This window comes from Struthio camelus, chromosome 3 (assembly GCF_040807025.1).
Source record: "Struthio camelus isolate bStrCam1 chromosome 3, bStrCam1.hap1, whole genome shotgun sequence".
Taxonomy (NCBI): domain Eukaryota; kingdom Metazoa; phylum Chordata; class Aves; order Struthioniformes; family Struthionidae; genus Struthio; species Struthio camelus.
This window is the reverse complement of record NC_090944.1, coordinates 581,570-607,574: the sequence shown is the minus strand read 5'-3', so window position 1 is coordinate 607,574 and position 26,005 is coordinate 581,570. Positions and strand designations below refer to the sequence as shown.

General features: G+C 53.1%; 3 protein-coding genes across 3 annotated transcripts in view; 2 read left to right on the top strand and 1 right to left on the bottom strand.

Moving 5' to 3' along the window:
* Positions 1-2,007, top strand: part of NRBP1 (nuclear receptor binding protein 1) — a 38,892-nt gene extending 36,885 nt beyond the window's left edge. The window contains exons 15-18 of the mRNA XM_068936555.1: positions 76-129; positions 562-625; positions 709-764; positions 967-2,007. Of these exons, the coding sequence (XP_068792656.1) occupies positions 76-129; positions 562-625; positions 709-764; positions 967-1,065 (273 nt within the window). The 3' untranslated portion in view covers positions 1,066-2,007. The remainder of the gene's footprint in view (positions 1-75; positions 130-561; positions 626-708; positions 765-966) is intronic.
* Positions 2,008-2,090: 83 nt separating this feature from the next.
* Positions 2,091-4,803, top strand: KRTCAP3 (keratinocyte associated protein 3). The gene is made up of 6 exons (XM_068936554.1): positions 2,091-2,335; positions 2,430-2,489; positions 3,142-3,342; positions 3,499-3,633; positions 4,082-4,173; positions 4,440-4,803. Exons 1-5 carry the CDS (start codon positions 2,114-2,116, stop codon positions 4,163-4,165), a joined length of 702 nt encoding a protein of 233 aa, XP_068792655.1. The 5' UTR covers positions 2,091-2,113; the 3' UTR covers positions 4,166-4,173; positions 4,440-4,803.
* A 262-nt stretch (positions 4,804-5,065) lies between these two features.
* Positions 5,066-26,005, bottom strand: part of IFT172 (intraflagellar transport 172) — a 43,276-nt gene continuing 22,336 nt past the window's right edge. Inside the window, exons 20-48 of the mRNA XM_068936552.1 lie at positions 25,782-25,874; positions 25,367-25,444; positions 24,186-24,434; positions 23,377-23,455; positions 22,875-22,995; positions 22,308-22,452; positions 22,146-22,235; positions 21,621-21,718; positions 20,549-20,684; positions 20,353-20,469; positions 19,588-19,730; positions 18,796-18,889; positions 18,488-18,552; positions 18,180-18,360; positions 17,535-17,644; positions 16,974-17,103; positions 16,278-16,376; positions 15,809-15,918; positions 15,232-15,295; positions 14,373-14,459; positions 12,969-13,085; positions 12,371-12,481; positions 11,441-11,560; positions 9,129-9,224; positions 8,387-8,446; positions 6,544-6,642; positions 6,104-6,257; positions 5,618-5,709; positions 5,066-5,247 (exon numbers count right to left, since the gene is read on the bottom strand). Coding sequence (XP_068792653.1) covers positions 5,158-5,247; positions 5,618-5,709; positions 6,104-6,257; positions 6,544-6,642; positions 8,387-8,446; positions 9,129-9,224; positions 11,441-11,560; positions 12,371-12,481; positions 12,969-13,085; positions 14,373-14,459; positions 15,232-15,295; positions 15,809-15,918; positions 16,278-16,376; positions 16,974-17,103; positions 17,535-17,644; positions 18,180-18,360; positions 18,488-18,552; positions 18,796-18,889; positions 19,588-19,730; positions 20,353-20,469; positions 20,549-20,684; positions 21,621-21,718; positions 22,146-22,235; positions 22,308-22,452; positions 22,875-22,995; positions 23,377-23,455; positions 24,186-24,434; positions 25,367-25,444; positions 25,782-25,874 — 3,228 coding nt within the window. The 3' untranslated portion in view covers positions 5,066-5,157. The remainder of the gene's footprint in view (positions 5,248-5,617; positions 5,710-6,103; positions 6,258-6,543; positions 6,643-8,386; positions 8,447-9,128; positions 9,225-11,440; positions 11,561-12,370; positions 12,482-12,968; positions 13,086-14,372; positions 14,460-15,231; positions 15,296-15,808; positions 15,919-16,277; positions 16,377-16,973; positions 17,104-17,534; positions 17,645-18,179; positions 18,361-18,487; positions 18,553-18,795; positions 18,890-19,587; positions 19,731-20,352; positions 20,470-20,548; positions 20,685-21,620; positions 21,719-22,145; positions 22,236-22,307; positions 22,453-22,874; positions 22,996-23,376; positions 23,456-24,185; positions 24,435-25,366; positions 25,445-25,781; positions 25,875-26,005) is intronic.

Sequence of the window (26,005 nt, the reverse complement as noted above, 5' to 3'; positions counted from 1 at the left end):
ACTGTTTCTCCCTTCTCTGGGCAGCTGTGTTGTACAGCAGCAGTCAGTCATGGGGCATCTCTGTTTCTGTTTCAGGTGGTGCTGATGCAGTGCAACATTGAGTCAGTAGAGGAGGGAGTCAAGCATCATGTATGTTCCCATCTGGCTGAGCATGCTGTGTGGGGGTGTCCCAAGGCACTGGTGCAGAGCAGGTGGCTCCAGCACTCTGATGTGCTGCTGGTGCCTGGTGTGACCCTCTGCTGCCAGAGCTGCAGTCAGTGGAGCCCAAAGCCAGATCCAGGCCAGAGCCTGCAGCTGACTTGGCACATAGCACTGACTGGGCACTTCCAGCCCACCCCCAGATGCAGGCTCAGGGTGCTTCCTCCACAGGATGGTGCTTCTGGCTCTTGTTTGGGAACTGAACTGGATGCAGTCTGTGTTAGACTTCTGTGGGGTTCTGGAGGGGGGGTGATTCCCAGCTTGATGGGGATTCCTGGAGATGTTCCTGGCTCTCCAGGGCAGCCACTGCCTGTGGTAGCCAGCAAGGCTGCAGCTGCTCATGAGCACTTCTCTACCCTGCAGTTAACACTGCTGCTGAAACTGGAAGACAAGTTGAATCGACACTTGAGCTGTGACCTGCAGCCCAGTAAGTACCTTTCCTCCCATACTCTCATGCACTGGGGCCAGTGGCCGTCAGAGACGGGACTTATGCCCTTCCCTGTGTTGCAGATGACAATATCCAGGAGCTGGCAGCTGAACTGGTCCAGCTGGGATTCATCAGTGAGGTGAGCAGGCCTGGGGCTCAGGCAGGGATAGAGCTCTACATTCCTATTTCAAACTAAGTATTTGCACCTGATAACCCTTTTCCACCTGGAGAAGGAAGTGAAATAACATATGTCCCTGCCTATGTGCCCTGACAGGCTTTAGCCATGCCCCATGCTTTGCACTAAGCTGGACCCACCCCTCACTGTAGCTTGCTCTTCCCAGGCGGACCAGAGCAGACTTACCTGTTTACTTGAAGAGGCATTCAGCAAGTTCTACTACACCCGGAATGGAGCCCTGACGGCGGTCACAGTGTCATCTTAGCACCCCTCGGCTCCCAGGCGGCCAGTGCGGCTTTGTTGCCTGTGCCCCCTTCTGTGTCTGTCCATCACCTTAGGGCATCAGCAAGACCCCAGCTGCAGTGCTTGGAAGCTCATCCTGCATGTGCCGTGGCTGGGCCCAGCGACAATCCTCCCTGCCCGCCTATTAAAGGGGACTTTGCGTGTCAGTATTATTTCCAGCCCTGTTTCTGTTGGGATTCTGCCAGGTGGTGCTGGGGAGCCGGGTCCTGGCTTGGGGTGTTCTGTAGCCCCGTTCATGTGCATGGAGTTTGTTTTGTTTGAATTGTACAAAGTGTCTTTTGCACAGCACAATTTTTTTTTTTATTTAAAGGTAAGCGGGAGTGTGTGTCGGGGGGGAGTCTCTAGGCCCTGCCCTCTTTCTGCACCCCACTCTGCAACTGTCACTACCCTCCTTCCTGGGCAGATGGAGCTGGGGTGGCCAGGCTCCCACAGCACCTGCCTGCCGCTTTGCCTGCCTCTTCTGCTCCCCTTCGGCTGCACTTTGTTTACTATTACTTTTGCACAGCCGTTCAGCCCTGCCCCCGGGTCTGGGGGCCTGCGTGGCCCTACCCAAGGCGCAGGGCTGTAATGTGTATTGACACAGGGCTGTGCACCCTGCAGCATCCTGGAGCCCAGCACGGCCTCCCTGCCCTGCTGTGTGCTGCCACTGGTCCTAGGGGCCCTGCAGCGCCTTGGCCGTCCCGGCACGGGGCTCGGTGCTGAGCCGGGCCCTTCGTGCCCAGCACTTCCCTGGGGGAGCCTGGGGGTGGCGCTGGGGCCTGTCGGCCGGGTCTTGGTCCCTCCGGGGTGCGTGGAGGGGCTGAGCCTGCAGCTTCCCCCCCACCCCGGCCTCCGGGGCTCGGCGCGGCGCTGCCCCTGCATCTCATTTCTATCATTTCCTATTTTTAATAAACTGTTTTGTAAATACGCGAGTGCTGCCTCTTTCCGGGATGGGGGGGCCGGGGCCGTGCGAGGCCCCGCCTGGGGGCGGCTCCGGGCGGCGGGGCGGGCGCTGCCGGGCGGCGGCGGCCATGGCCGGCGGGAGCGGGGGCCGGTGGCGCTCGGGGCCGGCGGCGGCGGAGCCGCGGCGGCTGATGCGCGCCGGGCTGGGGCTCATCGTGCTCGGTCACAGCAACCTGGTGCTGGGCGCCATCGTGCACGGCTCCGTTCTGCGGCACGTGGCCGGCGCCGGCCGGGCCGTCACCCCCGAGTACGCGGTGGCCAACGTGGTGTCCGTGGTCTCTGGGCTGCTGGTGAGAGCGGCGGGGCGGAGGGGCCGGGGGAGCCGGGCGGGGCAGAGTGGGGGGCCGGCCCTGCCCCGTGCTGAGCACGGGTCTTTCTCCGCAGAGCATTGCCGCGGGCATCGTCGCCATCCTGGTGTCCAACAACCTGTCCCGGGCAGCGCTGGTGAGTGCGGGGCTGCCTGGGCCGGAGCTGAGCGAAGCCCAGCCCCTGCTGAGCAGCCGCTCCCCTGGACCTTGTCCCCAGCGGCTCCTTCCGCCTCTGCTGCTGGTGCTTCGCGGGGTGGCAGGTTTTGCCTGCCTGCACAGGCCGCCCTGGCCCAGCCCAGCAGGCAGTACTGGGAGTGTGGGCATCTTCCTGGGGATGGGAACATTTCCAGTGGTGGATAAAACCACAACCAGGACAGGCAGCCCCTTCTGCAGTCGCACAGGGCTGGCTGGCACGAGCCACAGCTGCCGGCAGGTGCTCCCGGCTGCCAGCGGAGCTGGGTCTGCGCTGCAGCAGGCTGGGCTCATGGCTGCAGCTGCCTGCGGGAGGGGGCAGCCCAGCCATTCTGGGTTCATGGGCGAGGCAAAGGATGCAAGACCATACAGAAGCCTGGGCCAAGCTATGCTGTGGGGCCAAGGGACTGCACGTTTGCCTGGCACAGACCTCAGCTGGGTCCCCAGGAGCCCCATTACCCTGTAGTGTGGCCACAGAGGGGCTTCATATGCCTGGCCCCCATGCAGTGGCAGTGCCTAGGTCAGACTGTGCCATGGTAGTTTTTGTCCTGGCTCTGTCCAGCCCCGCTCTGATGTGCTCTCCTTGCTGCCTGCAGCACTGGACCTTACTGAGCGTGTCCCTCCTGAACAGCCTGCTGTCCACAGCATGCAGCGTGGGCCTGGCACTGGCCATTGCCCTCACCATTCGCAGCCGGGGAATGCGTCTTGTCATGGGCTGCAACAGCTCTGCGCTGCCTGCTGATGCTCGTGCAGCCATAGTGACCAATGACTGCCCCTTCAACACCACGCGGATCTATGTGAGTTTGTGTGGGGCCAGTGGGCGCCTGTGTCGGGCTTGCTCGCCGTTGCCAGCACAGGCTCTGTCCTTGGCTGCGTGGCAGGCTGAGCGCAGTGGCCTGCGCTCCCCTGCCTCCCCATGTGGCCTGTGGGACCCCTGACCCTCTGCTCTGCAGGACACGGCCCTGGCGCTCTGGTTCCCCTCCATGGTGCTGGCGGCCGCAGAGGCTGTGCTGTCTGGCAGGTGCTGTTTGGTGGCCTTGATCCTCCAGGGCATTGGGCCCTGCGCACGCAGTTCCATCAGAGAGCAGGTACACCCCAGCTACAGCTCCCTGTTGCTGTCTCAGCATTGCTTGCTTTCAGCTACATTTTGAGGGTGCTGGGGTCTGCTGGGTCCTTCTTCCCATACAAACAGGTTGTGTGCCAGTGGGGATGCTGGGGGGGGGGGGAGAGGGGTGGGTGGCCTGTTTTGAGGGGCTCCTACGGCCCTCCTGACAGTGCCGCAGCACTGCTTGAGCCTCTTCTAGCCAGCCTTGGCAAGGGACTGGCTCACTTTAGCTTGGTTAGTTACAGCGGGACCCTGATGGTCAAGTCTGTTCTGCCCTGAGCCAACCTCCCCCAATGTCCAGCCTAGCCTGTCCTAGTGATGCCCACATCTCTGCTGGCCCTGGGGCGGGGGGGGGGGGAGGGAAAGGACATGACATGGCCTGCACCTTGCCTATACTGTGGGCATGTTCTTGGCGTTGCTTTTTCCTCTAGCTGGCCAGGCCAGGTACAGTGAAGGAGGGGCCACCACATGAGACGCGGCAGTTGCTGGTGGGGCCTGTTGATTCTTGGGTCTAGCTGGAACGGTGAGTGCAGTGTGTGGGCTACACTTGGGGGAGAGGCTGGTGGTGGAAGCCTCTGCCCTGGGTGGCGCTGGGGGAGTTGGGGGGGGTTGGGGGGAGAGGAGGGCTTGGTCATTGCTGCTGTCAAGAGGACCCTGTCAGACCAGACCCCCTGAAACATGTTTCCAAGCATGATCTGCAAATATAGGCCAGGTCAGCAGTGTTTCAGTGGTACCTGGCCTTGTGGCACAGCCCTGGACTCATACACTCTCTCTCCCTCTCCTTCCCAGGTGGTGCTGCAGGAGCACTGGGCCCCAGTAGGGTGAAGCTGCACCATGCTCCTGCCCCAGGTGTAGGCACAGGCAGGGTGGCCCGCAGGAGAGAGGGGTGCACACCCCTCTCCCCATCCAGGACAAGCCTCAGGCACAAGCTGCTCAGGGTCACCAGGCAGCCCCAGCCCAGTGGATCCCATGTTCTTCAACCATAACAATAAGGACCTTCCTGGAGCACAAAAGGCTCTGGTGGTCTTGTTCCTGCAGAGGCTTGGCAGAAGGGTGGGCAGAGGTAGCCAGGGCTGACCTGGATCCTGGTGGCCCAGCTGCAGAGAAGCTGAAGACTCACTGTTTCCTTGGGTAAATAAAGTTTTCATTCTCACGCTGGCTGCTGTGAGTAGCTCCCCCGAGGCGGATGCCGGATGGAAGGCTATCAAGCTGGTGGGTAAGCCCATCTTCCTGCTTATCTCCCAGGATACATAGTCCCAGTGCAACCACCACCCACTAGGGTAGAAGGTACATATTTGGCACAACCAGGGCGAGGCCAGGAGCAGTACAAGTGAAAAGGACATAGGGCTGTGTCCTGGGGGCTACACATGCTCCTGGGCTCAGCATCCCTTGACAGACACAGTGGGACAGGCACAGTGGGATTGAGAGACATATTTATTGAGGGAGAACCGCAGGGAGCTGAAGGACTGGAAGCTGCCATCAGCAACATCCACCCTGCCTGCTCAGCTCACTGAAAGGAAAAGCTGGTGCTTGGGAGCCCCCCACACCACTGGCTGAGGAACTTGAGCACATCTTGGCATGTAGGGCTGTGGGATGTCTGCAAAGCAAGAGAGGCATTCTTGATCTTGGTGATGGGGACAGTGCAGCCACCTTCTGTCCAAGGGCAACTCCCCCCGCCCCCGCTCCCCCGCCAAGGAACTGGGAGAGCTGCACAGACAGGACTTGGCCTGTCCCAGCTCCATAAGGAAGTTAATCCTGGCCCAGCAGTATGCAGGGAGGTTATGGTAACCCACCCTTGTTCTGTGTTATCTCCCACCCAGCGGGACAGTATGTTATGGTCAGCATGGGGGGGGACAGTAAGCCTGACAGATTTGGGGGGGGGGGGGGGGAGGGAGAGAGAGAGCGCACGTGCGAGAGAGGACCCTCCCCCCCTCCCATCTCCATGCCCCACAGGATGCCTGGCTCACCTTGACAGCCATCAGGAACTTGTTCCATGTGTCTTTGTTGGCTTCTCGGCCTGGCCGCTTGAACTCAATCTTATTCCTTAGCACAGGATACCCTGGCCACACAGCGACATGATCACAGGCAGGTCACGGCCCACCACAGGCACCTCCCCTGTGCACCCCTGCCCTCCCCTGCACAGCCCACTGGCTAGGACTGCTCTCATGGGGCAATGAGCCAGAGCCCTGTTCCTGGTCACCCAGCCCTGCTTCCCCCATGTACATGCATGTGCATGTGTGTTGGCACTGGCCAGCCTGGGCAGGGTCTCCCAGGCAGCGTTGTGCGAGGCTGAGCAGGGTCAATCCATCTCCACCAGCGTGCCCGTAGCCACAATCTCCCCACTCCAGCTGCAGCATAGCCCAACTCCCTCCCAGCCCACCAACAAGCTCCCATGGTGCTCTGCATGGCACCATGTGCTTCGCTGCATGTGTGCAGGCCAGCCCAGAGCTCACCTGTAAGCACACAGGGCAGGGAGCGCACCCCTGTACTTGCTGCCACTAGTGAGGCTTCGTACGTGTCACGTTCATCCTGTGGCAACACCTGCTCCAGCCGCTGGTCCATGGACATGGTGAGCACCCAGTCCCTGACTTCTTCCCGCTTTTCCTCCTGCAAGATAGAGGCCAGGGCACCTCCTGAAACTGCATACTGTGCCACTGTCAGTTGCCTGCTTCTCAGCACCAGTGTGCTGAGAGGGCACATGAGTGTGAGTGTGCAGGGCTGGCTAGGGACGCTTGAGTGTGAGCATGTGTGTGCACATGTGCTGGCCCACAGCGCAGAGCTGACGCCACGTTCCTGAAGTGCCTGCAGTCCCACCCTTGCCCCAGTCCCTGTTTGGAGAGAGCCCTGAGGTAGCTGCTGTTTGCTGGAGCTGAAGAAAGCAGGTGATACTCACAGGCACATGCTGCTGGGCTGGAAGTGGCACCTCAAAGGGAATGTCTGTCCTCTGGAAATCTGAGTGGTCCAGGGAATCCAGGTTCCCCTCCTCGATGGCCTGAGAAGGAGACACTGCATTGGGAACTCTCTGTGCCCCACTACACAACTGCTAACCCCCCATCAGAGGAGTCCCACCAAGGCACTTGCAGGAGGATACTTGGCTAGAAGGACGCACAGGCAGTGTAATGCCCAAGCAGCCTTGTAACTGAATGGAGTTGGGCTAATACTGGGGCCTGTTTGCACGCCACAGTTCACAGAAAGAGACCAGCTCAGAATGATCTGTGTGGCAGGAAGGCCAGAGACATTTAGGTGCAGTAGGACACTACCAGATTTCTTTTGCCAAGCAAGGATAAAGACCTAGGACAGCATCTAGCAGCACCACTGAATTACTGCTCCCTGGAACCTACTGCATCACCCACTGTGACTTGCACACCTTCCTTCACTGGCTCCAGTGCTGTGGTGCAGGGATCAGCCACCCCTGCAGCCCCTGCCCTGCACAACAGCAGCCTTTTCTCACAATGGCCACAATCAAACTTGTTAAGCCAACGCACCCATTCTGTGCTCCAGTATATGCACACCTAATGCTTGCTCACCCTAAACTCCCACTCCCCCTTTTACCAGCAACTTTTACTGTGTTATATATTATTTTTTTCTGTTAGCCAATTGCTAAATCCCAGAAAGACACATCTGTCAGTACCTCTGCTGACCAACACCACCATTTAAAACTAGCTAAGAATATTCTGCAAGGCTTGCTACTGATTTTTTTTTTTTTTTTAACTATGAATAAGCACACAGAAATACTCTGAATGTGTGTGCTCTGGCTGAGCACACTGCACCACTGCTTTCATCAGTCAGATCAGTTTATCTGATGAAATGGAGAGTGGGGTTCATTTCCCCTAGTCATAGGTGTTTAGATCATGAATGTCAGCTAAAGTGTCATTGCAAGACTCCTGCGTCTGCGCTGGGTCATCCAGGGCTCCTTTTACAGTTGGTGGAGCATTAGGCAATACCATCCTTGGAGTTCACAGCACAATCCATGTTGTGGGAATAGCTTTACTGATGCCCCCTAGCCATTAGTGCTGTGATGACTGGGTCCTCCTGGCAGGTGGGTATTTATAGCCAGCCTCTGCAGTGTCAGAGGGCATGCACCCCAAAACACTCTGTTGCTCAAGCTTATCAGGTGGCCTCAAGAAAGGAAAGATGAAATGGTGAGCTTTTCTTCCCAGCAGCTGCTGACAGCATTTGGAACACTGGTACAATAATGTCTGCCAGCTTCCTAGGGTTTGGTGTTTTTATGGTGACCAACCTGTTAGTCAAGGAAGGAGCTGACTGGCATGGGGACTCAACTCCTGATTCTTGTTTCACAGTGGGTAAAACATTAGGCCATGCCTTCTCCCCCGCCCCTGGATAATTTTTCTCCTCTTGAAACAACTCAGATAAGAGCATCCTGAAGACCGTAATGGCACTTGCTTCAGGGCATTTCGGAGCCCTGAAGTGTCAGGGCAACATGCTCTTTGCTGCAACATGCGTGCATAGTGATGCGGTCACATGCATGGTGGTGTGGTCAGGGCCTCCCAGGTGCCCTGCATGGCAAGTTCTTCCACAGCTAGTGTTGAGGGACGCAGGGCTCTGCACATGCACAGCAGTGTTCAGGACCCTGAGTTCTATCAGGACCAGCTCACACATGTGCTGCCACATTTGGGCCTCAGGAGTGCCCTGGCCAGGCTGAGAGTCTGGGTTGGCCCTGCAGCACACTGACATTTTTAAGCATGATGCCCCTCCACCTGGCAGGTTATACTCACATCTGAAAGGTCCAGGAAACGGTTCAGGAAGATGAATGCCATGTTCTCCCAGCTGACTTCCTGGTGCAGAGAGAAACAAGTGAGAGCAGGCAGCTGGTGGCTTATCTTCATGGCCACAACTCCCCTGAGAAATGGGCTAGAAATGATGTGGTTCTGTTTGTGCTGCAACATCCTGCTTGCAGCAGGTGGGCATGGAGAGAGAGTGTGCGCAGCATGACTCACCATCCCCGAGGACTGCTTCAGGGGGAACTGCTGGGACAACCAGCTACCTAGCCACAGGCAGTTCCACAAGATGGAACCAGGCATTACTGCACAGCCAGCATCAGGCAGTGACAACATGCTGCTATGTTTGCCTTGTGTCATTGCATGTGGGCAGGAGGTCAGCCTGTAGCCTTAGGAGTATCAGTGAGATACCAAGTTAGGTGCCCCAGAGCCAGGCAGAACAGTTAGGACTCCTGCGTCTACAATAACAGAGAAAGGCAACATAATGTGGCCTCTGGTTTAACCACTTGGGTCTGCAGTACATGTTGCTATCTCAGGTCTCCCCTTCCACTACCTACTTCCATGCTATGAGGAAATGTAGAGTATGGCAAAGTGTTTTGGAGGAAAGGCCTCCAAAGTCAGTGTTTGGCTACTGGCATACCAAAGAGGCTGATGGAGAGCTGGGGGAAGACCAGGGAAGATAAAGTTGAGAATCCTGAGCCCAGGGCTCGCCATCTCCTGAGCAGCAGACAGCTCTTACCTTGGCTGCTATCCCAGCTTCATAGAAGGCCTTGTCCGCAGGGATGAACTCAGTGTGGCGCAGCAGGGAAATGGACAACTTGGCAGCCACAGTGTCCTGCAGACATAGGGGCCAGTAAAGCCACAACAGTCACACAGAAAAACAGCAACTCAGGCTAGAAGGGATCTAATGAGATCATCCTGCCCCTGCCTGAAGGCAGGAACTCTGCACCCACATATTCCTGGCATGCTTGTCTAACTTAAAAGCCTCCAAGGCTTTTAGAGTTTCCCTCCATGGCCATCCAAAGGTGGAGGTCTCCTGATAGAAAGTTTATTCTTCTGTCTAACCTGCATTTCCCTTGTGATAATTAAGTCCCTTACTTATCCAATCCATACAAACAAAGATTTGGAAAACAGATGATTTCTTTCCTGTTCCAGCAGTTATTTTCTGTTATCATCTCTTCCTTCAGTCTTTTCCCATAGACTGTGTACGCCAGGCCTCTCTTTCTTCTCTTTTCTGTTCTCTAGACCCTTTCTGACTGGTTCCCATTTTTCAGTCTGGACACAGCACATGCTAGCTGAAGCCTCACCCACTGAGTGGAGCTGAAGGACTAATTCCTGCTCCTTGGGTGCTCTCCTCTGGCTTCCTAATATAATGGCTGCCTTTCTTTGTGGGAGCATGAAACTGCTGACACATGTTCCGCTATGATCCATTATAATCTCAGACAATCCCTCTAACTAGTTGTTTCCCATTTTGTGTCTGAACGCTTGCTTATTCCTGCTTGAAGGCAGCGCTCTGGACCTAGTCCACAGGAATAGCACCCTATTTTTCTGATTATGCTGCCAATTGGTCTCTATTCACCTTTTCTGTGCCAGTTTCCTTCCTCAATGGTCTCTTTTTCAGGGCTAGGCACCCAAGCTGATTTAGTTGTACATTGTATGGAAGCTGTTCCAGACTTCTGATCATCCTGTGACCCTTTTTTCTACCTTTTTCAGATCTGCTCTCAACATCCTCCTCTTTTCTACGTCATAACCAGAAGATTGTTGTTGTGAGTCTCTTGCTAGGTCCTGCACATGAACTGATTCTGAAGCCCTTCATGCCAGGAGATTCTGCTTCCCATTCTAGGAAATTCATATCCAGGCACAGGAAGGACACAACGGCGATTAGCTATTAGGAGAAGAATTTCACCCTAAGAGTGCTCAAGCACTGGAACAGGGGCCTAGAGAGGTCACACAATCTCCCTCCTTGGGGAGGTTCAAAACTCAACATGGGGACATGGACATGGCCCTGAGCAACCTGAGTTCAAAGTCAGACACAACTTCAAAGTTGGCCATGCTTTCAGTGGGGGCAGGTTTGGACCAGATGACTTCCAGGTGCTCCTTCTACCCTAAGCCAGTCTATGACATCTGCAGAAGTGCTGCAAAGGGATGGGGTGGGAGAGCTGTGGGGCTGGTACGGCAGTGAAATAGATAGAGCAAGCACTGGCCATGATGTTCAGACCTTGGAATACAATGCTTTCAGATGCCAGAGTGGTGCCAGGATGCTAGCCTTTCCCTACAAGATGGTAGAGCTGCATGAATGAAAGTAGAAGAGCCAGTCTGTAGTTCTCAGTTGTCTTCCCAGAAGAGCTGCATGGATTACCTTGGCTGGGCAGGAAGTTCAGGGCCAGAGGACAATTTGTTTCTGTGGACTCTCACATTTCCGTAGTGGAAATGGTTGGAATGGCTCTCTCCAGTAGTTGATTGACTAGTTCTTTGCTCTGAGAATGGGTGAAATACAGTTCCTTCCAAGAAGGGGCTGAGATTCCCAAGCATCTCAGAGGGGCCCTGAGAATCACTCTGAGAAGATAACAGTACCCAATCCCTGTATGACCTGTGAGGAATTTCAGGCAGTGAGGTTTTGCCTCAGACAAGATGACCATGTGTGAGGCCCAGCGGCTCTCATGGCCCAGGACATCTGAAGAGGAAGCAATGCCTCTCCTGGGAAGACCAGATTTTTGTCTCATCCCTATTACTTCTCCATGTGCCTCAGTTCTCACAGGTCACACTGGATCACACACATGGATCAGCTCATGGAGCAAATCCCTCCTAGTTTCCGTCTCAGCCTCTGTGGCTGGGGGCAGTTCCCTCCATGAGGAGTCAGACGAGACTTTATCTCCAGTTCCTCCCACTCATGGTGGGCTCTCAGATCACTACAGTCCCATTCTCATGCATCCATGGTGCTAAGTGACCCATGAAGTGGAACAGTGAACTATGGATAGCCCTGAACCTGCACCTCCCACTGAGGCTCCATATTCAGGATGCTGACCAGACAAAAGAACTTCAAGACCTTACCAGCTGCTTCACACCCTGAGCAGCAGAGCGGGTGGCATAGTAGTGTGATATCAACAGCATGGTCTCAAACTCCTCATGTGCTGGAGTGTTTGCTTCACTTGACTTTACCAAGTTTTCACTCTGAGGAGGAGAAAGGGTTAGTTATTGGGAATGTGTAAGCACAGGGGCACTCTTCATCCACTTGAGTCTGGGGAAAAGCTGGGGGGAGAGATGGATCTGAGGTATCTAGGCCCCCCCGGGGACTGGAAAAGGGCTCGGCCCAACAGAGTGCTGAAGGAAGGAGGCTGTGGGAGAAGGGGAGAGCCAGGGGTTCTGTGTCAACAGACAACCCTGGAAGCAGGGTTCAGTTTGGATGGACAACGGGATTTGTGGCTTTAGTTTTTGCTAGAGAGGGAAATTTGTGGGATAGAAACAGAGAAGTGGCAATCAGGGGCTCTAGCTGGGGGCAGGGGTGTTTGGGACAGGGAAGAAGGAGTAGAAGGCTCTAAGCATCTCTGGAGAGATGGGGAGAATTCTTAGTTTCCAGGCTCAGTAGTTCTGTGCTTTCCACAGGTCCTTGCCCTACCTAAACAGACAAATATGGGTGTAGGAAGAAAAGTAGGGGCATGTTGTGACCAGTTCCCATGTACCACCACACACAGGGCGCTCTGCAAGTGCCAATGTCCAGGCCCAGCTGCCACTGTCTGACCTCTCCTGACCCACTTCAAGGATTTGGCCTTCGGTGCAGGGTCATCTTCCCTGACTTCTCTTGCCCGGCCAGGTCCATTCCACAGGATCCTTCTTGTTCTGCTATCACTTCTCTCCCCCCCAGCTTGTGTTCTTCAAACACTTCCCATGTCATCTGGCCAGAAACTGGTTCTTCACCCCTCCACAGGAGCTGCCCAGGATATTGGAGTTTAACAGGTAGTGGTGGCCCAGGCCCACACTCACCAAATTGAAGAGAACATCACGCAGGTCAGCCCAGCTGGAGTAGGCCTCAGCACAGTTCATGCCAGATGCATTCACCATTTTCATAAAGAGACGCTTGTAAATGTTGAAATTCTGCAACAAATAAAGGAGAGAAATCTTGAGGGAGCCAGAAGGGGAATCAGCAAAAGTTTGGAGCATTCCTGCTGTCAAGCACAGGCTGTGAGAATGGCAACTCTGCACACAGGCTCCTGGAGCAGCACTGCTGCTGATTGCTCATTGCAAGGGGTGCTAAAGGACAAGGCAGGGAAACTGGGAAGAATGCTCCTCCAGCCAGCACTCTCAGAGGGGCAAGCATGGTCACATCCTGGACTTGGTGGTTAAGGCATTCAAAACAAACACGAAGACTCAAGACCCTCCAACTTCTTCCAGTGGAGAACATGCTGGGGGACTGCCTTTAGTCCTCCAGCTGAGGAGCCCCTGGAAGAATTCATAGTGGGATGGAAGTAGCTTGGACACCTTCTACCTGGCAGGCCCAGCTCTGGACTGAAAAGCTGACTCATGTAGCATATCATAGCACACTCTGGTAACTCACACTGGCGTGTCATGCTGTCTTCGTTACCTGTGGGTTGGCAGGTGCTCCATGGTGGACATACAGGCTCAGGGCTTTGTCCCAGCTGCCCTCCTGGATGAGGTGGGTTGCATACAGAGCTACATACTTGTGCAAGACTTTATAGTTCTGGAGAAGGCACACAGAAAGCAATAGCATGAGATTCACAAACTGAACGCTTATAACTAGGGAAGGGAGGCTTAAGATGGGCACACACAAACCCATGCACAGGAGTCCCAATGGGTGAGACCAGCATAATCAGACAAAAACACACTGCACACAGCAGACCTGGCCTTTGGTTTGGGCCCCACACAACACCTCTCCTCCCGGCTAGCTGATGCTGTGCTGATCTTTCATTTGTGAAAAATAAAGCTGTCTTTCAGCTGCGCACCACTTGCCAAAGGAACACTGTCAAATATCTAACGGAAGAAATATCGCCACAAATGTGGCACCAGAGGTACCAATTCTAAATGGGCCCTTACTATCCTGTGAAAGAATGAATTCAAACACTTGTTGGGCTGCAGACTTTCAGAATATGCAAGGCCACTCTAGTCCCTTTTTCAAAAGCTGTCAGATCTCTGAGACTGTAGGACTCCTTGGAGCACTGCTCTTGTATACCGCTCCCATAAACTTTACTAAGGACTGACTGTAGCAGACCTTGGAGAAATTCTAATTTGGGAAGAATCTGTTTCACACAGGCCTAAATATGCTAACGAGGTAAAGAAGCTGGTACAAAAGATGTGCAATCCTGTCAGAAAAAAGAGCTACTTCTTTCCCAGGGGTGGCCCTGTTGTTTACTCTGAAGCAATTCCTCACTTTAAAGAATCAACACCTGCCCTTAGTTTAGCTCCTTTATCAATAACCATTGAACACAAACAAACTCTCAAAGTGGATCCTGGTACTCTAGAGCATTCCTCTCCTGTTACTGTATTGGAATAGCACTGTAAAACAGTTTCATTTTAATTTTCTCCCTTTTTATTATTCTGTTGAGGTCATGCTGTTATTTTTAGGTCAGCAAAAATGCAAAGATGTCAAAATTGCTTTCATGATGAGGATGACTCATTTCAACTGATATCAGGCCTCTAAAGAACATGTAGAAAGAAGGGTTTCTTCTACAAATGTCTTTGCTTCCATGGTGCCAATTTCTTCCAGCCCAAAGAACTAATATAGCTCATTACAGTGTTCCACTAATCACAAAATTTAAACCTAATATGCTTCTGGGTTCTAATGCTTGCCTGCTAGGCCAGACTGGGCCCAAGATGGGCACAGGGGAGAGGTGTTTTTTGAGCTGCTGCAGTGACTCCCCATGCTCCCCACAGAAATGTCTGCTCCACCCCTGCCCACTCATCCCTGCTAATCCTGCTCCCCAGAGCCAGGGCCCCATCTCTGTCTCTTCAGGGCTCACACGGCACTCACTTGCTTAGCTGCAACGTCCAGGCACTTTTCCCATTGTTCCCGCTCTGCATACATGTCCAGAGCAGCCACGACATCTATTCCCACCAGCTGGGGATGGAAACAGCCATCAATTCACTGGGCAGGCAAGGCTTCCTACCAGCATCAAAGCAGGCACCAGCCCATCCAGGTCCTTTCTTCATGTACACACAGTCCCACCCCTCCATGGAAGCACAGATCCAGTGAGACACATCTAGTATACAGAAACTATGACTCATAGGCACATACAGACTCCTAACCTATGGGCATATTCCGGTAAAAGCCCCATGACAAAGACTCCAAGGACCTGGGCTCCCCAGTACAAGAGAGACATGGAGCTGCTGAAGCGAGTCCAGTGGAGGGCTACTAGGATCGTGAAGGGATGGGAGCATCTCTCCTATGAGGAAAGGCTGAGAGAGTTGGGATTGTTCAGCCCGGAGAAGAGAAAACTGAGGAGGGGTCTGATCAATGCGTATAAGTATGTGAAGGGAGGGTGTGAAGAGGATAGGGCCAGACTGTTCTCAGTGGTGCCCAGCGATAGGATGAGAGGCAACGGGCACAACCTGAAAGACAGGAAGTTCTGTCTGAACAGGAGGAACCTTCTTTACTGTGAGGGAGACAGAGCCCTGGAACAGGCTGCCCAGAGAGGTTGTGGAGTCTCCATCCTTGGAGATGCTCAAAAGCTGTCTGTACAGCTGTCCTGGGCAACATGCTCTAGGTGACCCTGCCTGAGCAGGGGTGTTGGACTAGATGATCTGCAGAGGTTTATTCCAACTTCAACTGTTCTGTGATTTTGTGACCTGCACACATCCTGACATGTCTGTGGGACATCCCAAATACGTACCGAATCTACCTTTCCTTGGTTCTTTAGATACTCCTTGTAACGCTGATCCACATACTCCTCTGACCTATTGGGCAAAAAACATCTCAATAGACAGCAGGACTAATAGCGCCTTGTATTAGTACAGACGCTGGATTCAACCTTGTCCGCTTTGGCATAAAGAGGACTTATAGCTGTGCCACATCTTTCTGGTCTGCTGTTGGGGGCATAGGTTGAAGGGAAAAGAAAGGGCCTGGACAGCTCCATGCAGTATAATGTGTGAGGAGGGAAAGGAATCACAGGACTTTCAGGAAGGAAACATGAGTGTAGGAACATGACAAGTGAAGGGGATATTGAGGCAGGAGGGGGATGATGACTCCTCCAGGATGTGTGGCAACAGGGCAATAGAAGAATGTCCAGCTAGTAAAGGGATAGAGGGCTTGGGAAGGACAGCTGTGGAGGATGTGCCCTGTGGAGCCTGGGAAGGCCAAAGTGGAGAGAATCTACGGTACCGGGGAGCAACAGGACAGGACAGGGCAAGGGATCATCAGGGGGTCAGGGTGGGAGAAGGAAGAGTCCATTTGAGGAGGCAAGGGCATACCTGGGGTCCAATTCCTTGGCCACACGTTTGGCCTTGTTCCATTCCTCCCCTTCAATGAAGGCATCAATAGCTTCTCGTATGAGGTCCAAGTTGAGGTAGAGCTCTGCTGCCTACAGGGCCAGAGAAGGTCCCATGGGGGCTGAAACCCCACAAGTACCCTGCAGCCCAGGCTGGAGCTGGTGCTGTTGGAAGTGCCCAGCACAAAGCAACAACAGAAAGTCTCTTTCCAGAAGATTAACTCCCTTCTCTGTTTCCTGTCTCCTCCCAAGGCCCAGCTCTCTCATACCACCCCAGGACTCAACCTCTTTCCCTCCTTCCTCCACCCCAAGGACTCAGCACTGCCAGACTCTCAGATAAGGCAATCCACCCATCACCCCAGGACGTGACTTGGCCTCCTCCCCTTGTATATGGTTCTCCCTTCCTGTGGCACTGCCTCTTCAGTGCTCCAGGGGTAGGAGCTAGTCCTCACCGCACTGTATTTCTTCATGGCCACCAGCTGAGGAGCCACAGTCCGCGTCACCTCCATACTCTGTGACTGGCCCAAGAACTTAATGGCCAGCTCAGCTGCCTGTGAAGAGAAGTTGTCAGCAGCACAGATGATAAAAGCTGCTTGAGAGAGGGATGTAGCTGGCAAGAACTCAGCCCCAGGCTGAGCATCAGGACCACTTGGGGGAAAGGAAAGGAGAAATGACAGCCCACTTCAGGAATTTAGAGGAGCAAAGCTCAGCTACTTCTACATATGGGACATCAGACAAGGACATAACTGTTGCTGAAGTTGGTGCAAGGGCACAGTTATTAGTGAAAGGTGGAACGAGAACACAACCCACAGGCTGGTGGACTGGGCCACAAGGAGAGGGCACTGGTCTAGCCAACAGCTAAGTCACAGAGCCCAGCTCTTTGGTGCAAGGAGATATGGGCTCAAGGGCACCTGCATGCTGCTGAAAGTGGTGCCAGAGCAAAGGTGCCAGTGCAGTGCAGGTTAAGAGCACAGCCCATCACAGCTCAGAGAATGGTGATGAAGGGCTCTCAGACCCTGAGGCCACTGGACCTGCAGCTCCTCTCTTGTGCCCTGCACTGCATAGGGTATCTCTGGGATGCACCGCAGTTTGTGTGAGACCTCCCAGACAGCAGAGTAGATGAAGGGCATCATAACCCCTGACCATACCTTCAGCAAGCACTTCTCCATCAGGACACTGTTGCTGGGATCCTGCACCTTCAGGTAGCAGTCCACTGCCCTGGCATATTCCCCAGCCTGCTCCCACTCCCGTGCCTGCTCCAGCAGCCCTTCTGTTCCTCTGTAGGGAGCAATGCAGGCTGTGAGCAAGACTGGGATGCTGCCACAGAGATCTTGTAGACAGCATGTAGGGAATGAGGCACGAAGGCCCACAGCACAGGTGAGTCAGAGACCTCAGAGAGGAAAGGAATGTGCACAGGCAATGCTGAGGGAAGAAATGGTTAAGGACCTTGGAGAGCTGCATGAGCAGTGGGGGAGACCTGGGAGATCTGTAAGTGGCAAGAAAACACCTGGGAGACCTCGGATGGCAACAATAAGCTTGGAGTTTCCCAGGAAGGAAGATGGGAAACTCATGCAGGAAGAAGTCCACCGTCCTCGGGATAATCTGGATGTCAGGGATCCAGTCAGGCTGTCTCTGTGAGGGGTCAGTGCAATGGCCCAAGGGAAGAGCAAACTGTCTGTTACCTGAAGCATGACCCCAGCATTTCCCACCTGGAGCCTTTCTTGGCAGCCTCCCTGCTGCACTCCTCCTGTAGTGCTTCCAGTCGACTAGGCACATATTCCTTGCAGATCCGCAGGGCCTCGCTCCACATGCCAGCCTCCTGCAAAAGGACACTGGGGAGGAGAAACTTACACCAATTCACCAGGATCCACCACACTCCTGGCATCACACAACATGTCTGGCCCTTCAAGTCATCTTGCCACAGGACCCACAGGGAGAAGAAACCACGGCAACACCATCTAACGCCTTTCTTCCCCAGAATGGCAACTACGTCCATTCGTTCACCCAGGTTACCCCAGGGATGGTCCATCTATCCCAGCTACCTCTGTAGAATGGGCACTTACAGACTCCAAATGCAACCCATTCATGTTATTCCTGAGGACCAACCATAGCCTTCTGGTAGGATACTTCCTCCCAGAGCTGGGGGAGAGCTATGTTATGCTGTGAAATCTATACCAGTGCAGTCTTCTAAGAGCAGGCCAAGAATGAAGATCTAGGAACCACCTGAGTAAATGGTTTCTCTTTGGCTACTAAGCTGACAGGGAGAGCTGGGAGCTGGATCTCACTCCCTCTCCATCCAAACCAGCTTCTCAGACAGTGAGGAACACAATGATACTGCCACAGTCTACACTTACCTTGTAGTACTTTATTGCCAGTTCAGGTCTCTGTGCTCGCAGGAGGAAGGCCTCTGCTTTCTGGAACTCTCTCTGCTCAAAGGCAAAACGTGCCTGTCCCACAAGCACATCAGCCACACTGTCTGGGTCATGAGCCTCGGCCACACGCTGTGCAGCATCCCAGTTCTGATTGTGCACAAACCTAGAGGAATTTACACGAGATTTAACAAGAGGGGCAGCAAACAGCAGACCAGTGGTGGAGGAGCAAGCAGACTGGCACCACATGGGAAGAGGAGATGCAGCAGACCAGAGTGAGGAAGGATACATACATCAGCACTGCCTCCTTGGGTTTCCCAGCTTTAATGAACTCTGCTTCAGCTTCTTCAAACTTGCCCTAGGAGAGAGGAAGGAATTTCTTTGTACCCCAACACCAACACATGATTCCCTGTACTTACCATGAAGCAAAGCATATTTACGAAACAGAGATGTGTGAGGAAGCTCAGGGCTGCAGTTGTGGAGCCTTTTGGATGAGCAGTAACTGCAGCCATACAATGCCTCCTGGGGCAGCCCTTTAAGGAAAGCTTTTCAGTTATCTGAGTGACCAGGGAACTGCAATCTATTCCAGGGGTAAAATTACCTCATCTTCTAGGAACATGGCATACTTTAAGTGGATCTCTCGCATCTTCTGCTTCATGGACAGGCGGGCCAGTTCAAAAGCAAATTCAAAGACACTGCAGTGAAAGAAAGAGTGGGGTGAGAATAGGACTATGTGCTGTGAGGGCAAGCCTTCATCAAGAGCAAGACATCAAGTGGAGCACAAGACACTGGCAGGGAGGAGAGGGGAAGACAGAGGGGTCCCAAGTGAGTGGGCACTGCCCATTTCTCCTTCTCCTGACCAGAGAACAGGGGCTGTTACAGTCCCCACTAAGCAGATTCAGCTCCTTCACACCTGCTGTTAGTGCCAGAAGCCCTTGGCTCAATCCTGAGAGGTGGTCATGAGCCTGGTGAAGTGGGAGAGTTGGAGGGAGTAGCCGTGAATGGCAGGGCAGACAGATGGTTGGGTAGGTGCAGAGTAGTACCAATACTCTTCTGGCAGGCAGCTGCTTATGGTGACAGGAGGAATAATCCCTCCCATTGTTCAGAGGCTCTTACAAGGCCTCCTATTCAGGTTAAAGGGCAAACTGCTTTTGTCTGTCCAGATCAGATTTTACACTTGTGAGATTAATAGGTGGACAGGACTCATCTGGTGAATCCTCTGTGCCAAGGAAGCAGATTACCCACGTGAGGAAGTGCAGGTAGGGGGGATAACGTGCCATATCCTGGACCTGCAGCTGCCATGTAGATACCAAGGTATAAATACCTTGGGCTGCCCTCTCTTCCTGAGATCGGGCAGATGGAAGAGGAGTGCTGGGCTTATGGACTTACTTACCCACTGTCTGCTGCATGGTCAATGGCCATCTCCAGAAGTCCAAATTTACTGAGGAGTTTCACAGCTGCCTCTCCACCCAGGCTCTTTGCCCACATATAGGCCACGTGCTTATAGGAGTTTGCCCCACCGTGTGCCTTGGCCACCTATCCAAAGCAAAGCAAACTGAAGGACTCAATTCATCTACCTCTACCTCAGCAGGCTGAGCCAGGGGTCCCCTCTCATACGATGCCTGCACTCATAGGGGAGCATCAGAAACACTTGCTGTCTCCTGAAGAACTCTTCTGTAGCCACCACGGGACTGGGGAGAGTGAGACAAAGGCTTGTATGACAGAGCACGGGGAGAAGAGGCTGCTGCCTCCTCAGCAAGGTCCTTACTGGTGTTCAGTCATCAGATGTGATCCCCAGCAATCTGTCCACACTGGAGGGGAGCAGTGCTGGAGAGGGGTGCTACTGAGTGGCTAGGGGCAGGGAGGTACTTCTGAGGTACAATGCTGTGCAGTGGTTAGGTGCAGAGCACTGCCTGGAGGAAGGCAGTGCTGCAGAGTGGCTAGGGGCCTAGCACTGCTTTTGAGGTGCAATGCTGCAAAGCAGTTAGGAGCACAGCAGTAGCACAAGGACCTCCAGTGCTGTGCCACCTGCTGAAGCTAAATAGCATACTTCACGTCTTCAAATTTTGTAGTGAATAGAGACAAAGCAATTCCTACTGGCACCCTACAGTCAAATCCTGGCCCCTGCAGGGTGGGATAGCTGTGAAGTTATTATTACCCTATAAGCTTCATCCCACATGCCATTAATTCTGTACATGTTTACTGTGGCCTTCCAGTCCTTAGCTTCTAGGTAGTGGTACTCAGCCTCCTGTAAACGTCCCTCTGCCTCCAGCTCCTGCAATGAGAGACAATGAGTTAGTGACGCTCTTGTCACTGCTTAGCCCAGCTGATCCCTTGCCATGACCTGTGCTCACCTTGCCCAGGTGCAGGTGAGTATCACTCAGTAAGTCCTTGTGGTATTTGGCTACCAGGCAAACCATCTCATCATACATCTTACACTTCTTGTACATGGTGATGGCCAAATCAGGTTCATCCACAGTGATATACAGCCTGGGAACACAAGCATGTTCATATGGCTCAGCTGAAGATGTGATCACTCCAAGCAGTCCATCTGCATCCTGCCCAGCTGGAACGGAGACCTGGGCACATTGCCAAAAGGCATGACTGTGTTTGCAACCTGACTCCATCCCCATTTATCAACCTGCATTTTGACCTGGAGGGAGCCCCTGGGCTTGTGACCTGCTCTCATCTTTGCCTCCAACCTGAGGCTGTCAGTCCAGTTGGGATGGCAACTTGGCAATGTCAGCAAAACTTTCCCATATAAGTCACCAAAAATATTAAACCCAGTGTGACTTTACCACCTGTAATGCCTCCTCTCATGTGCTGGGCATCCTTGAGATCAGGTACCATGGTATCAGATACACAGCTTTGTTTGCCCCTGTAGACGCTAACCCTAACATTTCACTTTCCATATCTGATCCTGAGCTGGTCATGCCAGATCAGACCTGGCATCCTGCAGTGGGGAAAAGCCTTGCCCCATTTCCACTGCTACAGACAGCCGTGTCCCAACGGGATCTCCTTTGTGTTCTGGTGGTCAGAGATTGTCACCCCCCGCCACCACGGGGTTTGTTGAAGGCAGTTGGCCCCTTCCTTCCCTCTCCAGCCCACCTGACCTCTGGGGCTTCTCATGTGTGGCCCTAGTGCTCCCCTCCCCCACCTCCGCCAGCCCCAAGTCTCCCACATCCCTTTCCAGTTCCCTGTTTTTACTCTTGCTTTATATCCCCTTAGATACATTAATAGTTCAGTGACTTCTCTTCCTAGAAACTTTGCTTAAAGTATCAGCTGGAGGTCTCTGAGTGTGGAGAGAACACATCTGACCCTTCCAAACCTGAGCCCCAAACTCCACTCCCACTCCAGGAAAGGGCTCCTTTCTACAGCCAGATTCTCAGGGTACAATCTTGGACTAGCACCAAGGAAGATGCTCACCTCTCTGCTTCTTTGTATTTGCCCTGCTTCTCCATCTCTTGGGCCTGGGTTATGTAGAGCACAGATACATCTTCCTGACTCATACACCTGATTGCCAGCTGCCAAGAGGAACACACACGTGACAAGCTCCAGCACACTGCACTGCAATGTCCTGACACATAGTGACCCTTCTCACAGTACCAAAGACGGAGAAAAGCAATCTCCATCCCACTATAAACAGGTGTGTATGCTACAGAGAATGGGCAGTCATTTGTCACTATGATCAAAGTATGCGGAACCAAGTCCCTTGGAGAGTGTTATTTGTGTCACAGGTGTACCCACACGGGGCTGCTGAAGTAGAAGGGGACAGAGACAGGATGCAGGGGCTGATCTCTTGCTGGCTGCTAGATGTCCCTGCATTGATCTTTTGGGAAGAGGGCTTGCTGCTCAGATGTTAGGGCAAAAGGCACCCCCACTTCCTGATGGAAGACACTGCATCACTTGGAAGCAGGTGAGGTCCGCAGAAGCTTTTGCTTCTGACTCTACCTTGTGAGCCTGCTCCCAGAGCCCAGCCTGTGTGTACATGTCAATGGCCTCCTTGGTCTGGTCTCCTTTGATGTACAGCTCCTCTGCGACCTGCGGGGAGACAACCATGGTCAGCAGTCCTAAGGGACCCAGAGAAGCAATGACTGTGCTCTGCAGTCTCACCTGATACTCCTGCAAGGCTGCATAGTGCTGGGCAACCTTGAGATAATATTTGGCTGCTGTCTGTTTGTCCTGCAAGTCCAAAATGTAGGTGGCCTTCTTCCACTGCCGGGCTCCCAAGGCTGCTTCAATGGCCTTAATGGAGCACCTAACATCAGAAACATAACTCTTTACAGTCCCAGCACCCATCTCCCCTAGCTGAGCTAAGCCAGGGAGACCAAAGCAGACTGCTGCTTGAATCTTCTTCCTTCATTTGGAGCAGCAAGACGGACCTGAATAACTTCACAGTATCAGCAGAGAGCAAAGGTCTGCAGTACTGACAGAGCTAAGTAAAGAACTAGGACAGCAGAGAACAGGGGATCAGGACTGAGACACCTTGATAAGAGGTGTGGAGAGGAAACTATGACTGGGCCAGCAGAGACTGCACATAAGTATTAGGGGCACTGGCAAAGCTAGGATGAGGGGGCTTACTCAGCATCAAATAGTCATGTTGATTTAAGCCAACTATATCAACTTCATGGCCTGCCAGATTATACTTCTGCTGGTTATATAGCCATCATCTGCTCCCACCTGGCTTCAATATAATGGTTAATGGCAGCATCCAGCTGTTTCTGCTGCACCAAATGGTCTCCCCAGGCCTCCTCCAGCTTCATAACTTCTGCCGGAAATGCTAGGCGAGCCAGCTCCACCGCTGTAAGGGGACAAAATAGCTGTTATGCTGCATCCAGCAAGGAAGCATTGCTGTGAGGTGAATGTGGGCCTTGTTGGAGGGGGACTGTCTAACCCACTCCAGCTCCAGCAGGGCAGCCCAGTGACCTGGACCCTATGGGGAGCCAGATCAAACCCATGCTGGTGCAATCAGCATGATCAAGGTCTTTGGAAGAGGATCCTGTCCTGGGGCTTTGCCTGCAGGCACAACTATGCGAGAACTCATACACTGAATGAGGTGATACATGGAAGCTTCAGGGCAACTAGGCCACTCTGGGCTCCAGGGTAATAGCTCATGCTGCTAGCAGGCCAGAGTACCTGGGCTTCTGCCGGGGATAGGGGAGGAACATATTTAGCACAGTACCTTTCAGGAAGGCACTGCCCTTGCAATAGCACTCCAGAGCCTTCCGTGGGTTCCCGACCTTCTCAAACAGGTCTCCAGCCTAATGACAAATACAAGCTGCCAGTTTTCAGAGCCACTGTCTCCCCATACCATCATGTACCCTTCCAGCCCCATGTACATCTGTCAATCCTGTCAGATAAGCCCTACCCACAGAGACTTCTCCATCAGCTATGACTCCCACACTAACCAACAACATGGGGATAAAGGGAACTTCTTGGAAAGACTGCATATGCAGTCTTTGCATATGCAAAGACCATTGTCCTCTCTGCTGACCCACATGCCCCAAGTGTTTTTCTGGGAACAAGATAAAAGCTTTTGAAATAACCTCTCTTCTCTTTACACAGTGACTGGTGCAGTGACGGCCTGGTCTGTTTCATATCCTCATATGAAAGCTGTAGCATCATTTCTTATTCTACTATGAAGAAGCACTGTAGATTTTCACAGTGGTATGTTTTCTGTTTAATTAGCAGCTCCTTTCCTGTTGGTTCCTACTTCCCAGGGGACTCCTTGACTATTGCTGAACACTCAGCTGTTGTTTCAGAGATGCATCACTTATGATCTTTTCCCTGCCTAATAACAGCAATTCTAGACCTCACCTATGTATGATAGACGCAGTCAGGATTTCCTCCCAAGTGTTATCTGTGCATTTATCAAGATAGAATTACATCTGCTACTTTCCAGCCCAGTCCCCCTGTATATTGCAGAAGCAGCAGATGGGGTAAGAAGTTTGACGCCACTGAGAACAAGGCCCAATGGGGTGGGTCACTCACCTGTTCATACAATTCCCCTCTGATCAGTGCTGTGGAGATCCTATTGATGACATCCCCATTGGTCAGGAGCTCATCCCTGCTCATGACCAGTCGTGCTGCCTTGGCAGGCAGCCCTGCTCGCAGGTATAGGCTGATGGCTGCCAGGTAGTCTCCCTGCCCCTCCTGGACCTCCCCAGCCTTCTCCTCCTGCTGCGTATCCAGCAGCCACTGGTAGTAGCCCTTACGCAGTTTATCCAGCATTGGGTGTCCCTGTTGAGAAATACAGCATTGGTCGACCTGGGCAAGGCAGGAGGTTGTCCTGGTCCTCCTGTAGGCTCTGAACAGCTCCTGGCACCAGCTTCATTGCTGCCCAGTTAGATTAAGCAACTGCAGTTAGGAAAAACCACAACAATGCCAGCCCTGCGTACAACTGCACCATCTGTTCTCTTCTGAAGCCCTGGCTACTCTTAAACAAACCTCAGTAGCTTTCTCCCTCACTACTCACCCAGGTCTGCACTTCCATCAAAAGCAACCTCCCCTCACATTCCCTTTGTATCATCCTAGACTTTTCCAGACCCTTCTCTGTTTTATTCCTTGGCTGTCAGATGCATGAACCACTGATTCTTCTGTGCCTTGTCTGTGGGCAACTCTGGCTAGCGCAATCCTGCCTGGACCACATCTCTGAGGCCCCTTGGCCCTTGGTCCACGTTACACTGCATCCTAGGAAACAAAAGTACCTCTTCTGGGTTGAACCAAAGATCAGTCTACCCCTAAAGCCTGCCTCCTGCCATTCCAACAGCTGCCTTGTTGACTGCAGCATTTGCTGTGTTTTAGGGGCATCAGGGATATCCATCACACTTCCTTTTAAGCGTTGCAGTTAAGTCTCTCGCACCCAAGCCTCCACAATTGCGCCTTGTTCTCTTATTCCTATCACCTGCTCTGGACTCTGATCCCTCTTTCTGATGGCATGGCACCCTCACCCCTCCAGAAATCAAGGCTCCTTCATGCAATAATCCCACCACCTGGAACTGAATCAGATGGGGGACCTTCAGGGCAGGCTCAGAGTCTCTTTGGGAGCACCTCCAAGCAGAAGTGGGGTCCTGATAAGGCAGATGAAGAGCACCCAGACCGCGATAGAACTCCCAACTGGGACACTTATCAAGCAAGCCCAGCTCAAAGTCCAGCATAAGAATATTCTGTACCTTGGCCTCGGCGACCACAATGCATTCATCCCACATGTGCAGCTCCTGGTACATGTCCATGGCTTCCTCTGTGGCATTCTGTGTCAGAGAGCAAAGTGTTACCCTGGGCAAGGCTCCGTTTAGCAGATACATTGCCATGAAGCTCCCACAGCGGACAGGGTTAGATGTGCAGAAAACACTTGAACAAATGGACCATCCCCTTTACATGGCTATACATCCTCCCCTTACCCTCCCTCCCTGCACCTCAGAGCAATCCTGCACCAGGAACAAACAATCTCTCCTTCTACTCCGCAGCACAAAATCCTCTCCCAGGAATAAGCAACCTATTCCCTCTCTGTTCTTTTTCACACTAGGGCACAAATCTTACTGCCCACAAACAAATGAGACCTCTTCTGCTCCTGGTCCCTTCACTCACTTGTTCCAGGAAGATCATCTCTGCCAGCTTGTAGTTCTTCTCTAGCATGGCCAAGCGGGCACGCACCAGGTAATGGTCTGTGCCATCCCCGCCCTGCAAGCAACCACAGTTAGCTTGATTCGTTTGTAGGGGTGAAAGAACGGGCTCTGGATTTGTTACAAGGGAGGTGATTGCTGGTTACAGAAACTGAAGATAGATGAAAAATGACAAGACAGGAGCAGCAG